This window comes from Molossus molossus, unplaced genomic scaffold (genome assembly GCF_014108415.1).
Source record: "Molossus molossus isolate mMolMol1 unplaced genomic scaffold, mMolMol1.p scaffold_m16_p_2, whole genome shotgun sequence".
Classification (NCBI taxonomy): Eukaryota; Metazoa; Chordata; class Mammalia; order Chiroptera; family Molossidae; genus Molossus; species Molossus molossus.
In genome coordinates this window covers 134,846,258-134,867,212 of record NW_023425355.1, presented here as the reverse complement: position 1 = coordinate 134,867,212, position 20,955 = coordinate 134,846,258, and the positions used below count along the sequence as shown (strand labels likewise).

Here is a 20,955-nt window from a genome sequence, read left to right as displayed (position 1 = left end):
CTCTGGTCCGCGGGCCGACGCTCCAACCGCTGAGCCAAACTGGCCAGGCATTTGCTTCTAAAACTCACATATTCTCTCCTCCGATGAGCAGTTCTCTTCTTCGTTCATTAGTTTGTTCATTCACACGTTTACGGGGAACACACATGAGCATGACCACTTTGAAAAGCCAGCAACTTGAAATCCAGCAAAGTACTCCTTGCTAGACACCTTTCAAAAACATACAAGCCCTGGCCGCTTTGGTTCAGCTGTCAGACCATCAGCCCATGGACCAAAGGGTCACAGTCTTGATTCCTCATCAAGGGCATGTAACTGGGTTGCAGATTCGATCCCAGGCCCTGGTTGGGAACGTGCAGGAGGCAATCAATTGATGTATCACTCTCCCATCAATATTTCTTTCTCTCTCTCCTTCTCTTTCTCTCTCCCCACACCTCCCTCCCTCTAAACCACTCTATCTAAAAATCAATGGAAACCCTGGCCAGTTTGGCTCAGCAGTTAGAGTGTCAGCCCGTGGACCAATGAGTCACACATCGATGTTTCTCTGTCTCTCCCCCTCCCTCCCACTGTATCTGATGATAAATAGAAAAATATCCTCGGGTGAGGATTAAAAGAAAAAAAAAGAAGAAATCTCAATGGAAAATATCCTCAGGTGAGGATTAAAAAAAAAACAAAAACATACTTTGTATGTGCACCCAGAGATACTTATTAGAACGGTGATAGCTGGTCCATCTATAGTAGCAAAAACCTGAGAGCAATACAGAAGTCCACCACTGGTGGAAAGTATAACTACATGGTGACACATCCAAACAGCAGAATGCCAGACAGGCCAAATAAATGGACTACAAAATGAGAGACAACAAGCAAATCACAAGTCTCTGTGCAGTGTGGATGCTGGTTTCATAAAACTAAAACCAAGCAAAACCAGACAACATGTTTTTAGGAGACACATATGGAAGTGATACAACTGTTTCTTAAAGAAAAAGGAAAAGATGATTTTTAAAAAGACTCATGATGGCAGTCTCCTCTAGAGAGTGCAGGAGAGGGGACAGAGTCAGAGCACACATCGGGGGACGGGTCCACAGATATATATTCTATAACGATGCTTGAGGACATCCACATGGAATATAGTCTGAATGTATTAAATAGAATATCTACTTTCAGAACTGTTTGTTGTTAATCCTTACCCAGGGAAGGCACATAGATTGGCTGCCTCTTGCACGCACCCTGACCGGGGCCAGGGATTGAACCTGCAATTCAGATACGTGCCCTTGACCAGCAATTGAACCAGTGACCCTTCGGTGTGCAGGCTGGTGCTCTAACCACTGAACAACACTGGCCAGGGCTCAGAATTAGTTTTTTTTTCAATTTGTATTAATTTATTTTTATTATAGCTATTTCTCCTTTTTTCCCCCTAAACCCTCTCCTCCCCATCCCTCCCCCACCCTAGCATTGTTGTCTATGTCCATTGGTTATGCGTACATGCATATAAGTTCTTTGGTTTCTCTCTTCCATCCCCCCTGCCCCCCTCCTCTGAGGTTTGTTAGTCTGAACCGTACTCCTTTCTATGTCTCTGGGTCTATTTCGTTCATCAGCTTATTTTGTTCATTATATTCCACAAATAAGTGAGATCATGTGGTGTTTGTCTTTCTCTGATTGGCCTATTTCACTCAGCATAATGCTCTCCAGGCCCCTCCATGCCATCTCAAAGGGTAAGAGATCTTTCTTTCCTACAGCTGATAGTATTCCACTGTGTACATGTACCACAGCTTTTTTTCAGAACTGTTTTTAAAGCACAGCACCATGTGTAAAGGCCTCAGAGAGCACGGCGTGAGGGAACAACTCTCACAGTGGTTTGAAGAGAGAACGAGATGAACACAGAACAGAAAAGTGAATGCAAGAGCCAGTGACGCATTAGGCCGAGTGAGCGCTGTCACATCCCCAGCAATGACGTCATTTCTGAAACTCACCATCGTGTCTCCCATTAGTGTTGATTTGAGCTTTATTAGGTTAATTTATACTTAATTTGTGAGTCTGTTTCAGGTTTATACTTACAAATTAGCTAAAAGCAATAGAAGCTTTCATCTAGTTAAGTGACTATATTTTCAAAATAGCATGATTATTTAAAAGTTTAAGGCAACTGCCCTGGCTGAGTGGTTCAGTTAGTTGGAGCACTGTCCTATACACTAAAAGGTTGCAGGTTCGATCCCTGGTTGGGACACAAACAGAAGGTAACCAATCAATGTTTCTCTCTCACATCGATATTTCTCTCTCTCTCTCTCTCTCTCTTACTCTCTCTCTCTCTCTCTCCCTCCCTCCCTTACTCTTTAAAATCAATAAACATATCCTGGGGTGAGGATTAAAAGTATAAATAAATAAGTAAAAGTTTAAGGCAATTAAGAGAGAATGGAATTCTGACACATGCTACAATATGGGTGAACTTTGAAGACATTACACACACTAAGAGAAATAAGCCAATCACAAAAGATAAACACTATATGATTCCATTTATATGAGATCCATGGAGTGGTCAAAATCTTAGAAACAGAAAGAGCATGGGGAGCAGGGAATAGGAAGTCACTGTTTAATAGATACGCAGTTGCAGCCCGGCCAGTGTGGCTCCCTGGTTGAGCATTGACCCATGCACCAAGAGGTCACAGGCTCAATTCCCGGTCAGGACACATGCCCAGGTTGTGGGCCCGATCCCCAGTGGGGGGCACGCAGGAGGCGGCCAATCGATGTTCTCTCTCATTGATGTTTCTCTCTCTCCCTTCCTCTCTCTCTAAAGTCAATAAAGAAAAAAAATTTTAATAAAGTAACAGATATGCAGTTGCAGTTGGGGAAGACGAAAAGCTCTGGAGATGGATGGTGACGCTGGTTGCACAACAATGCGAATGTGCTTAATGCCACTGAACTGTACACTTAAAATGGTTAAATGGTAGATTTCATCTTATGTATATGTTACCACACAAAAAATAGTTGTATGTTATGTATATTTTACTGTAATAATGAAATAAATAAAACTAATAAATATATTTAAAAGTTTAAGGTGAAATAGGGATTCTTGGAAAATAGTTTCCTTATGAAGGGAACTTCGCATTACTCCTATGCAGAAACCCTGCTATTACACTTGCTTTTTCTCCAGACCCCCAGTGAGGAGGGAGTTTCAGACAATGGCTGACCACTGTCATATCTCAGACAGCTGTCGTCTAACTTGACATGCGTTCCTCAGATTGACGCCTTATCTTCTTTCTGGATAAACAGAACTTGTTCAAACAAACACCCTCTGGTCTAACTGCTTGTTTCATTGTGTGCTTCATGAAATGATCACATCACAGTCTCTCCCCAAAAGGGAAATGAAAGTTAACTAAAATGTGTCATGGAGTGGAACTTTAGCTCTCTCTGAGCTCCTCTGGTTATCAGACCTTGCACTTGACAGGCACTCAATACACACTTGTAGAATTTAATTGGATTCCAATATACAGCAGTATCGAGCCCACTTTCTCCTTTGTCCTCCCAGTGCGGGCCCGTTTTGCTGGCAGTTGGAATATGTAACAAAGGGAGGAAGTATATGGTACAAGTTGAGCACCAGTGCTTCCCAACCTGTATTACCGTGGAGTTTAGAACTGTCACAAAGAGTTGCCCCAGAGAGAGCATCATGAATATTCAACCAAGTTTTTTTCCAGGTACATGAACTGACATTTGACATACCCTTGGTGGCTGAGGAGCGAATCCTTTCCACACTGTTGTCCATTAACAAGACGTGCATCGAGAGGCAAGGCTTTGAGAGGGTTCTTGCAGCCTGGATCCTGGAGCTCTGGCCACCCTAACCTGGTATCCTTTGAAGCTAAAGGCACAGTTTTTTTAGGGGAGTGTATGATGATGACACGAAGCTAAGCTAGGAAACCACAGGAAGGTTATGTCAGCCACGACCTTTGCCTTGGCAGCATGGGACTTGGACCCATATCTCAGACAAATATGGAGTCACAAAGAGGACCCAGGGCCTTCAGCATTTTCCTTAAGGTTTGGGAAACAGGTTCCTTTAAATACCAGTCAGGGCATGAAGTGAAAGGGAGAGGGAAAGGGGATAAAGAAGAGAAGAAACCAAACCCCCAAGGGTTTTACCGTCCATTGTGTATCCTCCAACCTCACACCTCAGCACTAAACCAGGATTCATCATCTCAAAATGCCACACTGAACTAGGTACAGAAGCCCCACAAGCAGTCTCCTTTGGGGGATCTCTCTCTCTCTCTCTCTCTCTCTCTCTCTCTCTCTCACACACACACACACACACACACACACACACACACACTCTATAAAGGGATGATAAGTCATATGAGCACACAGTTTCTTGGACTAACACTGAAAGTAAACACAAGAATGGCAGGTACCCGGCCGATCCACATGTAAGAAGCCCCATGGACAAAACTCCTCTTGGTGACCATCCACATGGACCATTCCAATCATTCGGAGGCTATGAAAACAAAGAATGGATATGACATATCACCCTGCCTATAGCCTGATTTCCTCAAAGAATAAAAAGGAAAATTATGTCCAGCATATCCTTACTTATACTATGAACATTATAGAAGCAACTCCAATACTCAAATGGTAGGGAAATGGTTACATACGTTAAGATTCATGTACCCAAATATTCAGCTACTAAAAACGCTAGCTTTGAAGATGACTATGAAGTGAAAAAAAATACCAAGATCCAGAAGTATATATATTACAATATATGAACATCTATCCATAAGTATATAGTAAAAAGCCTGAAAAGCCTGGCTAGTGTGGCTCAGTGGTTGAGCGTCGACCACCAAGAGGTCGCTGGTTCGATTCCTGGTCAGGGCACATGCCCAGGTTGTGGGCCCGATTCCCAGTGGGAGGCATGCAGGAGGCGGCCAATCGATGTTCTCTCTCATCGATGTTTCTATCTCTCTCTCCCTCTCCCTTCCTCTCTCTCTAAAAATCAATAAAGAAAAAAAAATGTTTTAAGCCTGAAAAGACATAAGCCAAAATAAAATGATAGTGGTTGTATTGGGGTACCATATTGGGTTGTCAATCTAAATCCTCCTGCTTCCTATTTTTTAAACTCTATAATACAGTCACTGTATATTTATAACAAAAACTATGTTTTAAGGTTAGAGGATACTGGAGTTAGAAGAAGACACACCTATCCCTCCCCTCACGCAGGGACAGAGTCCCTCACCAGCAGGGAGCAGTTCTTGAAAAGACCATCTGAGCGGTGGGCTGGGAGACCGCCCATGCAGGACACCCCAAATCCCCAGCTCTCCCTGCCCAGAGGGGTAGCAGGAGCCCTTCCTGGAGGGGGCACACTCCCCAATGTTTCTTCTTCCCCAGGGCACCACACAACCTCATGTGGTCCTCTTGACCTCAGACTGCACATTATATATAACAGTTTCATAGGCTACAGTACTTTTTACTGAGCAAAGGAGGTGGTAGTATCAGTTACAAATCCTGAGGCATTGGGCAATACCGATACTTTAAGAGGGCTTAAAGGAAGAACTGGGAGGAGTGTGAGAAAGGGATGGAGAGGGCGGGAAGGGGGGGGGGGAGAGGAAGGAGACAACAGAGTGAGGTGTTCAGGGGAGGGAGCTGGGGTAGGGAGAGAGACGATGGGAGACAGGGATTGGGGGAGAGATGAAAGGGTGGGAGAGGAGAGAGAAGGTTTGAAGGAGAGGGCTGGGGGAGAGAGGGGGGTTTGGGGGAGAGAGGGGATGGGGAAGGGTGGAGAGGTGGAGGGGTAGGGAAAGAGAAGGCGGAGGAAGAGGAGGGAGGAAGAAGAGAGGCTTAGTAAGAAGGGGAAGGAAAGGCAGGCAGTACAGAGGACAGCATGTAGAAGGGCGGATGTGGAGGAGAATGTCAGTGAGCAAGGGGAAGGGTTACAGACACAGGGATGAGAGAGGAGGGGTGAGGAAGAGAGGGTGGAGGAGAAAAGGAAGGAGGAGCAAGAGACTGGATGGGGGGGGGGACCCAGGGGTGAGTAGAGGGGTTACTAGCAAAGAGGGCTGTGGGGAGAGTGAGGGATGAGAGAGAGGATGGAGAGAGGGTAAGGGAGAGAAGGTAGGGAAAGTGAGGGCCTGGATGAGAGGGGTAGGTAGAGGCATAACTTGGAAGGAGAGCTGTAGGGAGGGAGGGTGTGGGGAGAGTGAAGGAGGAGAGATCCGGTGAGGGGACAAAGAGAAGGTCGGAGAGAGGCAGAAAAGACATAAGGCTAGGGAATGGCAGACAGCCAGACATTAGAGGGACAGTCCCCTGCCCCCTTTTCCCTACATCTCTCTGCCAGGCTGTGGCTATTTTTCACAATGTCTTCATCTCTTCCTCCATTTAAAAACCCACAGGTTCCCTAAAAGGGCCAGACAATGTCACAACTGCACCCCGCCCCCACAGCCTGCTATCAGCAATCCACTAAAGTGCCCCCAAAGTCACATCCACATTTTTTAAGTGCCGCCAACTCAAAAGGAGAACCTGAGTTCAGTTACACAATTCGGGGTCTCAAAGCGTCAAAATAACCCTATCACGCATTTGGAAGCACAACTGTGCCTGTCGCTGCAGGAGCCCTTCCTCAAGGGACCTCTTCAAAGTGACTCTGAAGATGGAACAATCCTCGAATCACCAGTCACCCCTTTGTCAAGAGAAAGCCAGGAAAAGCGGGCACAAGGCATTCCCCGGTCTTCTGACTTAAGGCTCTCGAGCATCCTCAAGTATAGTGCCTGCCCCAAGAGTAGCCCCCAGGTACTCCACCTCACTGTGCTGCTCCCGGGCAGGCAGGGCTTCCTTTGGGTCACCCTGTGTCTCAGCACTTGGCATACACCTGGCACCAAGCAGGCCCTCCTTCAACATTTACACAGATGTGGGCATGGAGCAGCCTGTGTATTCCCAGGGGGGTGACACCAACTCCAGGGGCCTCAGCCTCGCTAGTGGGAATTTGGAACTGGGACCCAAGCAAGTCCCTCTTAAGTTACTGGAACTGTGATGTGTGCCCCATGACTGGGATGCACACGGAGAAGAGAGGGGACAGGGGCAGAGAGATGACCAGAGGGCATGCTGGACAGCTGGCCCATTCCTGGTTCCGGGGCTTCTTGGGGCCCTTGGGCTGCATGAGAGGCCCCTGTGGTCCTGGAATAAACCCCCCTTTTCATGTTAGCAGGTCCTGCTTGGCTTCCTCACTTGAGGAAAGTTCTTACTACACATATGACATGAATGTGGGAAGACATTTCCTAACTCAGTTGAGAAGTGAGGTCTAGACGGGTTAAGGTCCAGGACAAAGTTTATACCAGTTAAGGCTCTGATCAGTTGAGGCGAAGTACAGAGCAGAATCTTCTAGAGAAGCCTTCCCAAATACACCTGCCCCTCGGTCACAACTGGATGAGGAGGATCCAGGCACAGTGTTCTGATGCACATCCCCAGGGCAAAATCATCAGCTAGATGTCAGTTCTCCCATCATGAATTAATCATGAGGAGAAGAACAGAAACACCTATCTGCTGGTATATGCATGAGATCTGCCAGGAACAATTCACAGCAAATACCACGCCGATGGCCTCTGGGGAGGGTCACGGGACAGCAGGAGGGCTGGGATGGGAGGGAGATATTTCACTCTCAGCACTTTTCACCTTTTCCATTGTGAATCATGTGGATGTATGATTTAGTCTAAAAACTAACTTTAAAAAAATAACCCTGGCCGGTTTAGCTCAGCGGTTAGAGCGTCAGCCCGCAGACCAATGAGTAGAAGGTTTGATTCCGGCCAAGGGCACGTACCTTGGTTGCAGTTCATCCCCGGCTGCGATTTCTCCCGGGCCCTGGTTGGGGTCCTGTAGGAGGCAGCCACTCAACGTGTCCCTTTCACGTTGATGTTTCTCTCTCTCTCCCCCTTCCTCCCTCTCCCCCTCCCTCCCACTCTATCTGAACAAAAATGGAAAAATGTCCTCGGGTGAGGATTAAAAAAAATAACTTACGCTCGGCCAGTGTGGCTCAGTGCTTGAGCATCGACCCATGCACCAAGAGGTCACCAGTTCGATTCCCGGTCAGGGCACATGCCCAGGTTGTGGGCCCCATCCCCAGTGGGGGGCATGCAAGAGGCGGACAATTGATGTTCTCTCTCATCGATGTTTCCATCTCTCTCTCCCTCTCCCTTCCTCTCCCTCTAAAAATCAATAAAGAAAAATTTTTTTTTTAAAATAACTTACACAGCCCTGGCCGGTTTGGCTCAGCGGTTAGAGCTTTGGCCTGCAGTTCAGAGAGACTTGGGTTCGGTTCCCGCTAAGGGCACGTACCTTGGTTGCAGTTTGTCCCCGGCCCCGGTTAGGTTGTGCGGGTGGCAGCCACTTGACGTGTCCCTTTCACGTCGATGTTTCTCTCTCTCCCACCCATTCTATCTGAACAAAAATTGAAAAAAAAAATGTCCTTGGGTGAGGATAAATAAATAAATAAATAAATAACTTACACATTTCTCTGGCAAGAAGCTGTAGTCTCTATGCCCAACAAACAGATGAATGTCATGAACTGCTTCCCCTTTCAAAGGTTCTCCTCAATTGGTGACACCCCTACAATTCCCTTTCTCCCCCAAGCCCTTCCCATAGCTAATTACTTTCTTTTCTGACAAAGGTAGCAATTAAGCTAAAAAAAAAAAAAAAATCCCCATTAACAAACACTTACTTTGCCCAACCTGCTTTAGGTATCACTGCTGAGCTGACAGCCGGCTTAGGTTGACACCTCTGTTCTCCATCTAATATTTTACTGAGAGCAAAGGAACAGCGAGAAATCACTGATTAAGTGGTGAAAAGCTGTCCCATTTTGTTAGCTGTGAAAAGGCTTTTAGGTTTTGGTTTCTTAGTGATCCAAATTGGAGAAAGGCAAAGCCCATTTAGGAAGCCATCCGTGCCAGATGAATTTCCCCCTGAAGGGAGCATCCAGGACAGTCTGGTGGAGAAAAGGGAGCCCCATGAAGAAGCTGGCCAAGGGGAGGGCAGAGCAAAGCCTGAAAGGCCTCTTCCAGTCCTGCTCCAAAGCAAGATTCAGCACCTCCTTCCAGCTCCAGGCACACAAATGAGAACTAGTTGGAATAATTAGAGAGGCCACTAAGCTAATTAAAGACTTTTCACACGGGGAGTGGGTGCGTGATGGATAAAACTGGTGCAGCCCCAGAGGACCAGACCTAGAACAGGGCCCCAAGTCTTCCAAGTCCAGAGCGGTCCAGAAAAATCTGGCAAAAACCTAGGGCTGCTGTTTGAGGAGATGGTGATTTAAAGTCTCTACATGCTGAATCTGGATGCTGAAAGATTTCAATGTGTTATGCAAAATGAGAAATTAATGAGCATCTAAATATTTATAGTATTTAATCCAAGACACAGAGGAAAAAAACCGCAGTATGAATTGAATAGCACCTCATCTTGCCACTCTGTCCTCCACACCTGGGGACAGACCAGCTTCCTGTGGTGGCCCCACCACTTCCTCGGCCACTGGAAGGAAATCATCTAAGGCCTTTACTGGACTTTTCTTGCCAACTGAATATAGTTCAATGAGGACAAATATCACAGGGTTTTTTTGTCATTAGTGTTTTTTTCTTCCTGAGGCTAAATATACGCAGTTTGTCAGTGAAGTAAGGTCCACGAGCTACATTTTTCTTTGTTTAAATGTCCCCTAATGAAAACCATAGACGTGCCTGTAAGATATTTATCTATAAAATAACAATCAGGTTAGAAACTAAGTGCTCATAACCAACCACGTTGCCAGTGTACCTTTCCCAGCTGAAGGGATTTAGGTCAAGATACGTGGACTCCATCGACCCTCCACGTGTGAAGGCATTGCCGGTTTTTCTCCCATGATTAAAAATCCTTAATGAACCCCAGTAATTGCCAAAGAAGTTACTCCAGCAGCTAACTCAAATGCTTCAGGATATAGAGACATTCAAAATTCCCCCACATGACGAAAGGGATGTAACCAAGGGAGGTGGCTGGAAGGACAGAGCAAAAATGAAGTACCTCCCAAAGGAAACATCAACCAAAAACACTAAAAGAACAACAAAACCATACTCTCCTTTTCCCATTCCTTTGGATTCTTTTTTTTTTTATCCTCACCCGAGAATATTTTTACATTTATCTCCAGATAGAGCAGGAGAGAGAGAGAAACATCAATGTGAGAGAGACATATCGATTGGCTGCCACCTGCACTACCCCAACCAGGGCCAGGGACGAACTGCAACCGAAGTACATGCCCTTGGTTGGAATCGAACCCAGGACTCTTTGGTCCATGGACCGACACTCTAACCACTGAGCAAACCTGGCCAGGGCTTCCTTTGGATTCTTAACTAGGATCTTTGGGCTTCTCCAAAATGGCTGGGCGGTCCAGGAAACCCCCAGGGGACACCGATTCTAATCTTCAAGTTAGAATCTTACCAGGAAGGTGGTAAAAAAAAGTTTTTGAAATAGATAGCGGTGCTGATTGCACACGTTGTGAATGTACTTAATGGCACTAAATTATGCACTTATAAGTGGTCAAAATGGACCCTGGCCGGGTAGTTCAGTTGGTTAGAACACTGTCCCAATATGCCAAGGTCAAGGGCTCAATCCCCAGTCAGGACACAGACAAGAAGAAGCCAACGAATGATTGGATAAGTGGAACAACAAATCTCTTTCTCTCTTTCTCTCAAATCAATAAATAAAAATTGGTTAAAATGGCAAATTTTGTTATATATATTTTACCATAATTTAAAAAATAATGTAATATACCAAAACCATTGAATCGCACACTTTAGATGGGTAAATTGTAAGATGTGTGAATTACATCTCAATAAAGCTGTTTAAAAAACAAAAAACAAAACTTATCAGGAAAACAGCCTGTAGAAAGAGCTTCACTGGGGGAAGCAGGAGCCTGACATCGATCGAACACTGAGCACCTACATAAATTGCTAGTTCTCTCCTGCTGAAAGGGCATTGAATTCTGCAGCAAAGGGACCGTGTCACTGTGCCTCTCTGCGCCTCAGTTACATCTGATGGTGCCGGCCATGACTGTCAAAGACACTTCCAGCTTTTCAGTTCCAGGGACCAATGTGTGAGTGGCAGAAGGACCTATTATCTGTCACCCGGCATATAAGCACATCACACTAGGAAGGCAAAATGCCCAGGGAGCCAAACATGGGACAAATAAGTTCAACAACTTCACAACCCAGGTATTGACAGAACAGGGGCAAGAGCTGTATTAAGACACTTTCTACTCAAAGAACAAAATGGTCAAAGATGACCTGGCCAGTTTGGCTCAGCAGTTGGAGCGTCAGCCTGAGATCCTCGGGCTCGATTCCCGGTCAGGGGCATGTACCTGGGTTGTAGGTTCGATCCCCGGCCACAGGCAGGGTCGTGCATGAGGCAGTCAATGTGTCTCAGTCACATTGATGTTTCTCTCTCTCTCTCTCTCTCTCCCACCCTCCCTTTCATTCTATCTAAAACTCAATGGAAAAGGATCCTTCGGTGAGGATTAACCAAAAAGAATAATAGTAATGGTGAAAGAGCACCAAAGAGTCCTGCTCGCCAGTGACTTCATGGTTCATTCATAAAACAAAGGCTGTGGCTACAGAGGAAAACCTTCTGTTCCAGAGCGGCTGGTGGTGAAGAAGGGAAATGGGGCTCCAGCCATCTGTGGAACTCTCAGAGCCAGCTTCCCCCACATTTGGACTGGAACGTTGTGGTGGGAGCCCTCCTGTGCATTGTAGGATGTGTAGCAGTGTCCTTGGCCTCTGTCCACCAGATGCCAGTTAGACTGCCCTCCCCCCACCAGCTGTGACAACCAAGTGTCTCTAGACATTGCCAAATGTCCCCCTGGAGGGCAGAATCACCCTCAGTTGAGAACCAGTGCCAGAGAGAATTTTCTGTCCTAAAACGTGCCATTCTTTGTGGAAGCCGTATGACACATGTGGTGTTACCCTTCTCATTCACTGCAGAGCGGGCACCGCGACCTGACAGCAAGCAGACCTTGTCAGCAGGCTCTGCCTGGGGGATTTTCCACAATTACACACACCTCCTGGCAACCAATGACCTTGGAGAATTGTGAGTAGTAACTGCACTTGGGTGAAAGGGCCATTCATTCATTCATTCATTCATCAACATAGGGCATTTACCTTATGCCAGGCAATGAGTCAGGGCAATGGAGTTGGGGACACCCCATCAGAGATGAACTGACTTAACACAAGATGAAGTATTGGCCTGGCCTGTGTGGCTCAGTGGTTGAGTGTCAACCCATGCACCAAGAGATCACAGGTTCAATTCCCGGTCAGGACACATGCTCACGTTGTGGGCCAGATCCCCAGTGGATTTGCCGCCCCATGCAGGAGGTGGCCAATAGATGTTCTCTCATTGATGTTTCTATCTCTTTCTTTCCCTCTCCCTTCCTCTCTCTCTAAAATCAATAAAGAAAAATAAATAAAAAAAGATGAAGTATTGTACAACCACCTTTGGGGCAAGCCTCAAAAGATGAACAAGGGGTGTGCTAGGCTGAATGATAGCCTCCCAAAGATCACACCCTAATCCTCAGAACCTATAACTATGTTCTCTTCCATGGCAAAGGGGTCTTTGCAGATGTAATTAAGAGTCTTGGGATAGGAAGGGTATCCTGGATTATCCAGGTGGGCTCAATCTCATCCAGCAGTCCTTATAAAAGGCAGGCAGGAGGGTCAGAGTAAGAGAGGAGATGTGAGCCCAGAAGCAGAGGTTAGAGTGATGTGGCCACAAGCCATGGAATGCAGGCGAGCTCTAGCAGCTAGAGGAAACGGTCCTCCCACAGAGCCTCCAGAAGGAAGCAGCCCTGCCGACACCTTGATATTGAGCCAGCAAACCCCATTTTGTTTTGTTTTGTTTTTTATCCTCACCCAAGGACATTTTTCCATTTTTTTTGTTCAGATAGAGTGGGAGGGAGAGCAAGGAAGAGAGAGAGAGAGAGAGAGAGAGACATCGATGTGAAAGGGACACATCGAGTAGTTGCCACCCGCACGACCAACCAGGGCCGGGGACAAACTGCAACCGAGGTACGCGCCCTTAGCGGGAACCGAACCCGGGTCTCTCCGGACCGCAGGCCGACGCTCTAACCGCTGAGCCAAACCGGCCAGGACGCAAACCCCATTTTGGACCTCTGACCTCCAGAAGTACTCGATTACAAGTTGATGTTGTTTGAAGGCCCTGGACTTGCAGTCCTTTGTTACAGCATCAACGGGAAACTATTACAGGGAGAATGCAAGGCAGAGAAGAAAGTGAAATCCTTCCCCATCAGGAGAACTACATGTGGAAGGCTCAGCCTGAATGCACATGGAGCAAGAAACAGCTTGAGCCCTGGCCGGTTTGGCTCAGCGGTTAGAGCGTCGGCCTGCGGTCCAGAGAGACCCGGGTTTGGTTCCCGCTAAGGGCACATACTTCGGTTGCAGTTTGTCCCCGGCCCTGGTTGGTCGTGCGGGTGGCAGCCACTCGATGTGTCCCTTCACGTCGATGTTTCTCACTCTCTCTCCCTTCCTCTCTCTCCCTCCCACTCTATCTGTACAAAAAATGGAAAAATGTCCTCGGATGAGGATAAAAAAATAAAATAAAATAAATAAATAAATAAATAAAAAGAAACAGCTTGGGTGGCTGCTTGGCTTCACAAAGGCTCTGCTATGGCATTCTGGATCTAAAGCAGCTGCAGAACGGTAGATACATGGGGTTAATTCCAGAAACATCTGGGGCTTGACTGTGCATTGGGAGGGGCTGAGAGAAGGGACAGGAGAAGGAAGAAGAGGCAGAGCAAAGAGCAGAATACCCATGGAGATGACATGAGAGGTAGTAATACCCTCAAGGAAATGGGGAATAAGAGGGTCAGGACAAGCCAAGGCCGGTTTGGCTCAGTGGTTAGAGCATCAACCCGTGGACCAGAGAGACCTGGGTTCGGTTCCCGCTAAGGGCACGTACCTCAGTTGCAGTTTGTCCCCAGCCCCAGCTGGGGTCATGTGGGTGGCAGCCACTCAATGTGTCTCTCTCACGTCGATATTTCTCTCTCTCTCTTCCTCCCCCTCTCCCTCCCACTCTATCTGAAGAAGATAAATGCAAAAAAAAAAAGTGTCCTCGGGTGAGGATTAAAAAAAAAAAAAGAGTCAGGACAAGTACCATGGAGAAGAAATGCTGAGCTCCATTTACAATATGCTCTGTTTGAAGTGTCTGAGACACCCCTGGGTGAAGTTAACTAGAAGGTTAGGAATAATAATTACCTCGAAGTATTCATTTTAGGCTTGCCATGTACCGGGCACAGGGACACAGTGACAAGACACAGTCCCTGCCCTCCTGAAACATGGCAGAAAGAAGCTGAAGAGTCAGTATCACAGGGACATGATATCATAAAGACTTGACTGGCCATTGCTGGCTGGGAAGACGGAACGGGGTCATGAGGCCAGGAATATGGGCAGACTCTGGAAGCTGGAAAGAACAAGAAAAAGGATTCTCCCCTATAGCCTACAGAAGGAATGCAGCCATGCTGACACCTTGATTTTAGACAAGCAAGACCCATTTCAGACTTCTGACCCTCCCCCTGCCCCCAGGTAAAATAATAAATTTGTGCTGTTTTAAATCACTGTTTATGGTATTTTGTTACAGCTCAATCAGAAACTAATACAGGTACCAGGTACAGAAAATCACAAACAAATATCAAAACCACTAATAATGCTAACAATCTATTTTTTGCTGTCCCCTCTAATGAGGATGGAGGGGAAAGAAAGAAGATGGGAAAGATCTGTGTGATACTATGGTAAAGGTTCAAGTGACTAACAATGAGATGGGCCAGCTAGTGTCACTAATGCCCAGGTGTTGGAGGTCTGGCTTGGACTAGAGCCATGGAAGAATCAACACTATACTGTCCTTGTAACTCCATGAGAGATTTGCTGTGAACTAGGAGCATATTTTTCTCCTTCTCTAAGGTCACAAGTCACTTAAAACAGCATCTTATTTTGTTAAGTGTTTTTTTGTTTTGTTTTGGGGTTTTTTGTTGTTGTTGTTTTTTATCCTCACCTGAGGACATTTTTTCATTTTTTGTTCAGATAGAGTGGGAGGTAGAGAGAGAGAGAGAAACATCGATGTGAAAGGGACACATCGAGTGGTTGCCACCCACACGACCCAACCACGGCCGGGGACAAACTGCAACTGAGGTACGTGCCCTTAGCGGGAACCGAACCCGGGTCTCTCTGGACCGCAGGCTGACGCTCTAACAGCTGAGCCAGACTGGCCAGGGCTGTTAAGTGTTTTTTTTGTTTTGTTTTGTTTTTTTTATCCTCACCCGAGGACATTTTTCCATTTTTTGTTCAGATAGAGTGGGAAGGAAAGAGAGGGAGAGAGAGAGAAACATCGACGTGAAAGGGACACATCGAGTGGCTGCCACCCTCACGACCCAAGCAGGGCCGGGGACAAACTGCAACCGAGGTACGTGCCCTTAGCGGGAACTGAACCCAGGTCTCTCTGGACCGCAGGCCGACGCTCTAACCGCTGAACAAAACCGGCCAGGGTTGTTAAGTGTTTTTACCTGTGGTCCTAAGCACATGTGTGCTGTTGTTTAGCCTTTTTCCCTTTCTGTCATGGATGGAGGAGTCATTCTTTTTTTCAAAATATAGTTTTATTGATTTTAGAAAGAGAGAGTGAAAAACACTGATGTGAGAGAGAAACATCAATCAATTGCCTCCTGCATGCACCCCAACCAGGGATTGAATGTGCAACCTGGGCATGTGCCCTGACCAGGAATAGAACTGGCGACCTTTCAGTACACAGGACGATGCCCAAACAGCTGAGCCACACTGGCCAAGGCACAACAGCATCTTATTTTATGACCAGCGTGCCCATGTACTCCAGTGACCCACACATACTGGACCTCAGCTTTCTCAACTGCAAGGCAAGGAGGTTCTACACTCGACCTTGAGCTTGCATCAGAACCACCTGGAAGGCTTATTAATACACACACTGCTGGGCTCTACCCACAGAGTCCCTGATTCAGTAGGTCAGAGTTGAGGCCAGAGAATTTGTGTCTCTAATGGGATCCCAGGGGAGGCCACCGCTGCTGGTTTCGCATATCAATCATATCACATTCTGAGAACCACTGTATTAGAGATGCTCCTTCTCGCACATTGAAAGGATTCTAGTCTTTTCCTGCCCTGCATCTTTCCCACTAAGAGTGGCCCCGACTTCTTGGTTCTCAGCAGCTTGCTCTGTATTACTCTGGATCTCGTTCCCCTGGTGTGGCATCTCCGTTGGCCGTTCTGCTTCGAGTTGAACAACAGTCCCAGGACTAGAGCTAGCCTCATTAAGGAATTAGCCACAGAATATACCTAGCAAGCCATTCCCCTCCCCTACCACCTCCTGTTCCCTGTCCTGACTCATCACATAGTTAACTAAGGGACAGAGAAAGCAGCCCCTGTCATCCGGAAGCTGGCCAGGCACTTTCCTGTTGAACATAAACAATTGCACAGAACACAAACAACAGGCAAGGCCACTCTGACCAGGATGGGACAAGACAAAAATAAGGCCATTCAGTAATCATGTCTGAACACAGACAAAGCATGAACTTTGTCCAAACCACAAACATCACCAAACATCACCAAACATCCCCCAATTCTGGCTAATGAGGGACTGCGGCTTCTTTACCCATCACAGCCTCTGTCTAGTCTTCCCTGCTTCTAGATGACATTTATTAAAACACCTAATCATGGAATTAACCCCTGTCCCCAGTCCAGAGCAATGCTCGGCTTCCTTAAACACTCGCCAAAACACCTAATTCAGGCCCAATCCTACATGTGGTCCTTCCTGACTCGCTCTTGCTGTGATGCCCCACGGTGCCCCAAGGTGCGCATTCCCCCTCGCTGCAAGGAGAAAACCCGCTTGATCCACTCCAGCTGTGTTCCTGGGGCTGGACAAAAGTGACAACTCCGACTCAACTTTCAGATTTCACCTCAAACACCATCTCCTTAATGCCACTGTCCTTACCCCTCTGCAGCCTAAATCAGATTCCCCATCTAATCTCCTTTCACGAGGCCTGCCATGGCTTATAATGACATCCTGTCATGAGCACTGCACTCAAGTCTGCCTCTTCACTAGACTGAGAAGCCTAAGCCAGCAGGTCTGCATACGTTGTGCATCTGTGTCCAACACAATGTCTGCCACAAAGCAGGAGGGTAGTGAACACTGGATGGAGGGAGGGAGGGATGGATAGATGAATGGATGAATATTAACCACTGTATGCAACCTACTTTAAAACTGCAGCCCGGGTCAGTTTGGCTCAGCAATTAGAGCGTCAGCCCACAGAACGAAGGGTCACAGGTTCAATTCCGGTCAAGGGCATGTACCTGGGTTGTAGGTTCGATCCCCTGTCAGGGTGGTGCAGGAGGCAACCAATCAATGTTTCTCTCTCACATCGATGTTTCTCTCTCTCCCTTCCTTCCATTCTATCTAAAAATCAATGGAAAAGTATCCTATGGTGAGGATTAACAAACAAACAAAAATTGCAAAAACAGGAGTTGATGAGAGAACGTCAGCAATGCAGAAAGAACTGAAATGGTCAGAGAGGAACCAGCCAAGGTCTGTGCAACAAGGATGGTAGCAAAGGTTTGCCTGTGCTTTGACGGACCTACAGTCATAAGCTCCATTACTAACTCCAGACCGCTGGTGGAGGTCAACAGGTGATATTCATTTCTGCTTTAGTTTAGCATAAAGCAGTCTGCCACCAAAACAATCCATTGCTAAAAACAGTCCAAACTTTGTTGTTCCTTTGGAATTCTTTAAACAGAACTCATTTGCTGGGCTTGCAGTCCCTTCACTACTCACAGATTTGGATGGTAATAATATGTGTGCAACTGTAATTACAAGAGGCCTTCCCTGTATCGAGCACCGCAGGCATCTCCCTGCAAGCTCAGAGGGCACATTCTGAGCGGGCTTTGGTAAGAGGCCATTTCACAACTAACCAGCTTCATTTCAGGGCTAGATATTTGATACTTCTCAGTTATTTTTCAGATCAAAGACCATATAATACAGTTTTATTGTGTAATCCATCAACAGAAAAATCATTATCAGGCCAGGTAAGAATGCAAGTGTTTAAGTTCATAAACTGAACAAATCTGAAAAGAAAAGACTGGGAGATGGGGAAGGGGGTGGTGCCTGCACACACATGCACACGTACAAGCACAAATACACACACGCACACACACACACACCTGCTTCAGAAACAGCACTGTTAGGCGACTCCGTTGGAAGACATACAGAATCAATTGTTAAATACCTGTACTTCATCACAAATACACTGCTGAAGATGCTTTAGAAAAGAGCAGGTGATCTTTAGCCACAAACTACTACAAACATCTTAAATCCCACTATAAGCATTTTAATGAGTTAAATGACAGTATTCATTTCAATCTTATGCCGCCAAGTATTAACACCTGAAAATAATGAAGATCGTTTTCTGCACTCCCCTTTTGCAATGGTTACAGTACAAAAAAAAAAAAAAAATATATATATATATATATATATATATATATATATGAAGCCTATAAGGACTATTAAATGCAGAAGCACTCTCTAATTTTCTTAGGAGGGTCTGGATAATGAAATAGTTCAGACTTGAATGATAGACAGGTCTGTTTCTTCTTAAATAGAATTCAGTCTTCTTCCCATTGAGACAGAGGAAGCACAGTCCAGACACAGGAGAAGACATTTGGCTCTAATTCCTTTTTTGTGTGTGTGCAATCCTCTCGGCAACCCACCCAAACAGAAAGGTGATCAAAACAGCATTTTCGGTTACCTATGGAGAAACAATGTTACTAAAGTGATTAGTGATTTTAAAGTATATACTTCTGTTAATAAACTAAATCATCTTATTAAGTGCCAAAGCAAAACAAGAATATGAAGCTAAGTGTTTTGTCTTCACAGAACATAAGTATTTTGTACTCATTCATTCAGTCAATATTTATTTAGGGCCTGCTCCATGCCAGGCACCACAAAAACAGTGCTGTCTCTATGGTCACGGAGCATACAGCGGGGGAGATAAACATTAAACAAACTCAAATAAATATGTAACACTTCTATACAAAGAAAAGAAAAGGTGCTATGGGAGAAAGAGCAACAAAAACTACTTTAGACTGGGGTGGTGAGGAGATCAGAGAAAGGCATTGAATAAAGTGACACTGAAGCTGAGAGGCCATCAGATCGCCACCACTTTAGAAAAGGGAAACCGTCTTTTGTGTTTTGTTTTGTTTTTAACAAATGAGCACAAATGGGATTTTAACTTTGTCAACAACTGACTGGGTAAACCTCCCCTTTCCAGTTCATCTGTCCGTGTGCATCCTGTGACTGCTATCAGTTTCTGACTAGCCTACCCAAATCCTATTACCTGAACACAAAAAGGTCTCCCTTTATTATAATTTATTACCATCTACAACCTTCTTATGCTTGGCCTAGAAACACCCCAAAATAACCTGCCAGAGGCATGAAAAACAGAGACTGGCTGCTAGCCAGAATATTGGCTGGGTGGACCAAACGTTCAATAGTCAAGACAGTCACAAATCCTTTGCCCAGTAAAGTGTCAGGTCCTCTGAGCAGCAAGGTGGCTCCAGTGCTCCAGGGTCTATACTAGATGGGACATGGGACGGGAGTGGGGGCGGTCTAGGGGTTAGTTGCACACTTGGAACTGATGTTTGATCAGTAAATCAAGGGCTGGATCACCGTTTCCAGTTCACCAAGCCTGCAGACTTAGAGGATGTGGGAAGTGGCCTTTGAGCACCACGGAGCGGATAGCTCCCCAGGCTGGAGGAAGGAAGGCAGGCTGAGAGGGGTTCAGGACCGGCAAGAAGAGGGGCGCCCAGGACCCGAGAATGGCACATCAAGCCGGGTACTGGGGCGTTTCCCGTCCCCCACCACGCCAGCCCCCAGAAAAGGCAACCCGGTCCTCCGCCGCCCCGAGACCTCGAGAATCCGGCTTCCTTCGCGGCGGGCAAGGCAGGCACAGCGAGCCCCACGCAAAGCCGGGACCCACCAGCTCCCGGTACCCGCAGCGGAGGGCGCGCTGGGGCGAGAAAATGGCCAAGACCAAACTCTCCCCGCCCACCCGAAAAGCCAACCACACCCCCTGCATCCCTCAGCCCAGCTGCCCCTGGCCGGCCCCCGCGGTCCTCAGCCCAGGCCCCCGCGGGGTTCCCGTCCGCGCCGCGCGGGCTCGGCAGGGGCGCGAGTGGGAGTGAATGGGGGCGCGCAAAGCAGGCAGGGCGCCCACCGCGGTGTCACCCGTCGGGGCCCTCCCCCGGGGCGTCCTGCCCTGCCCCGCGGTCCTGAAACAGGCGTAGCGCCCTCAGGCTTAGGTGGGCACCCGGGCACCCGGGCGCCTGGGCGCGGGCGGCCCCCGACTCACCCATTGGCGTCGAGCCGAGCCGGGCCGCCGAAGCAGCGTGAAAGTTGGCGGAGGCGGGCGTGAGGACCGAGGTGCCGGGGTCGGGGTGCGGGGGTCGGGGTGCGCCGGGACCGGGGCGCGGGGATCAGGATGCGGCGGCTGGGCCGGCTTCCTCCTCAATAGCGGCGGCCGCAGCGGCTCAGCGCCGCCCGCTGCTGCCTCTGCTGCTGCTGCTGTGGCTGCTACCCCGGGGCGACTCTTGCTGCTGCTGCTGCATCGCGGCCCGCTGCGCCCGGCTGCGCCGGGTTTCCTGCTCCCCGCGAGTGGAAATTGCGAAAAAAAAAAAAAAAAAGCGCCGCCCAGCCCAGCGCCCGGCAGCCGCGGCCGCGCCGCCCGCTCTCCCCTCCTCCTCGCCGCCGCCGCGGTGCTCCTGCGGCTCCGCCTGCCGGGGACGCGCGGCAGCCGGGGCCGGGGCGGGGCCGGGGGCGGGGCCTTGGGGCGGGGCTTCTGAGGGGCGGGACGTCCCCCTCACCGCCCGCTGGGGAGGGACCCAGCTCGGCGCGAAGCCGACCCCGACCCGC

General features: G+C 47.7%; 1 protein-coding gene across 1 annotated transcript in view; it reads right to left on the bottom strand.

The window, feature by feature from the left end:
* SH3KBP1 (SH3 domain containing kinase binding protein 1) overlaps positions 1–20,709 on the bottom strand; it is a 361,419-nt gene extending 340,710 nt beyond the window's left edge. Inside the window, exon 1 of the mRNA XM_036271031.1 lies at positions 20,396–20,709. Coding sequence (XP_036126924.1) covers positions 20,396–20,399 — 4 coding nt within the window. The 5' untranslated portion in view covers positions 20,400–20,709. The remainder of the gene's footprint in view (positions 1–20,395) is intronic.
* Positions 20,710–20,955: the final 246 nt, after the last annotated feature.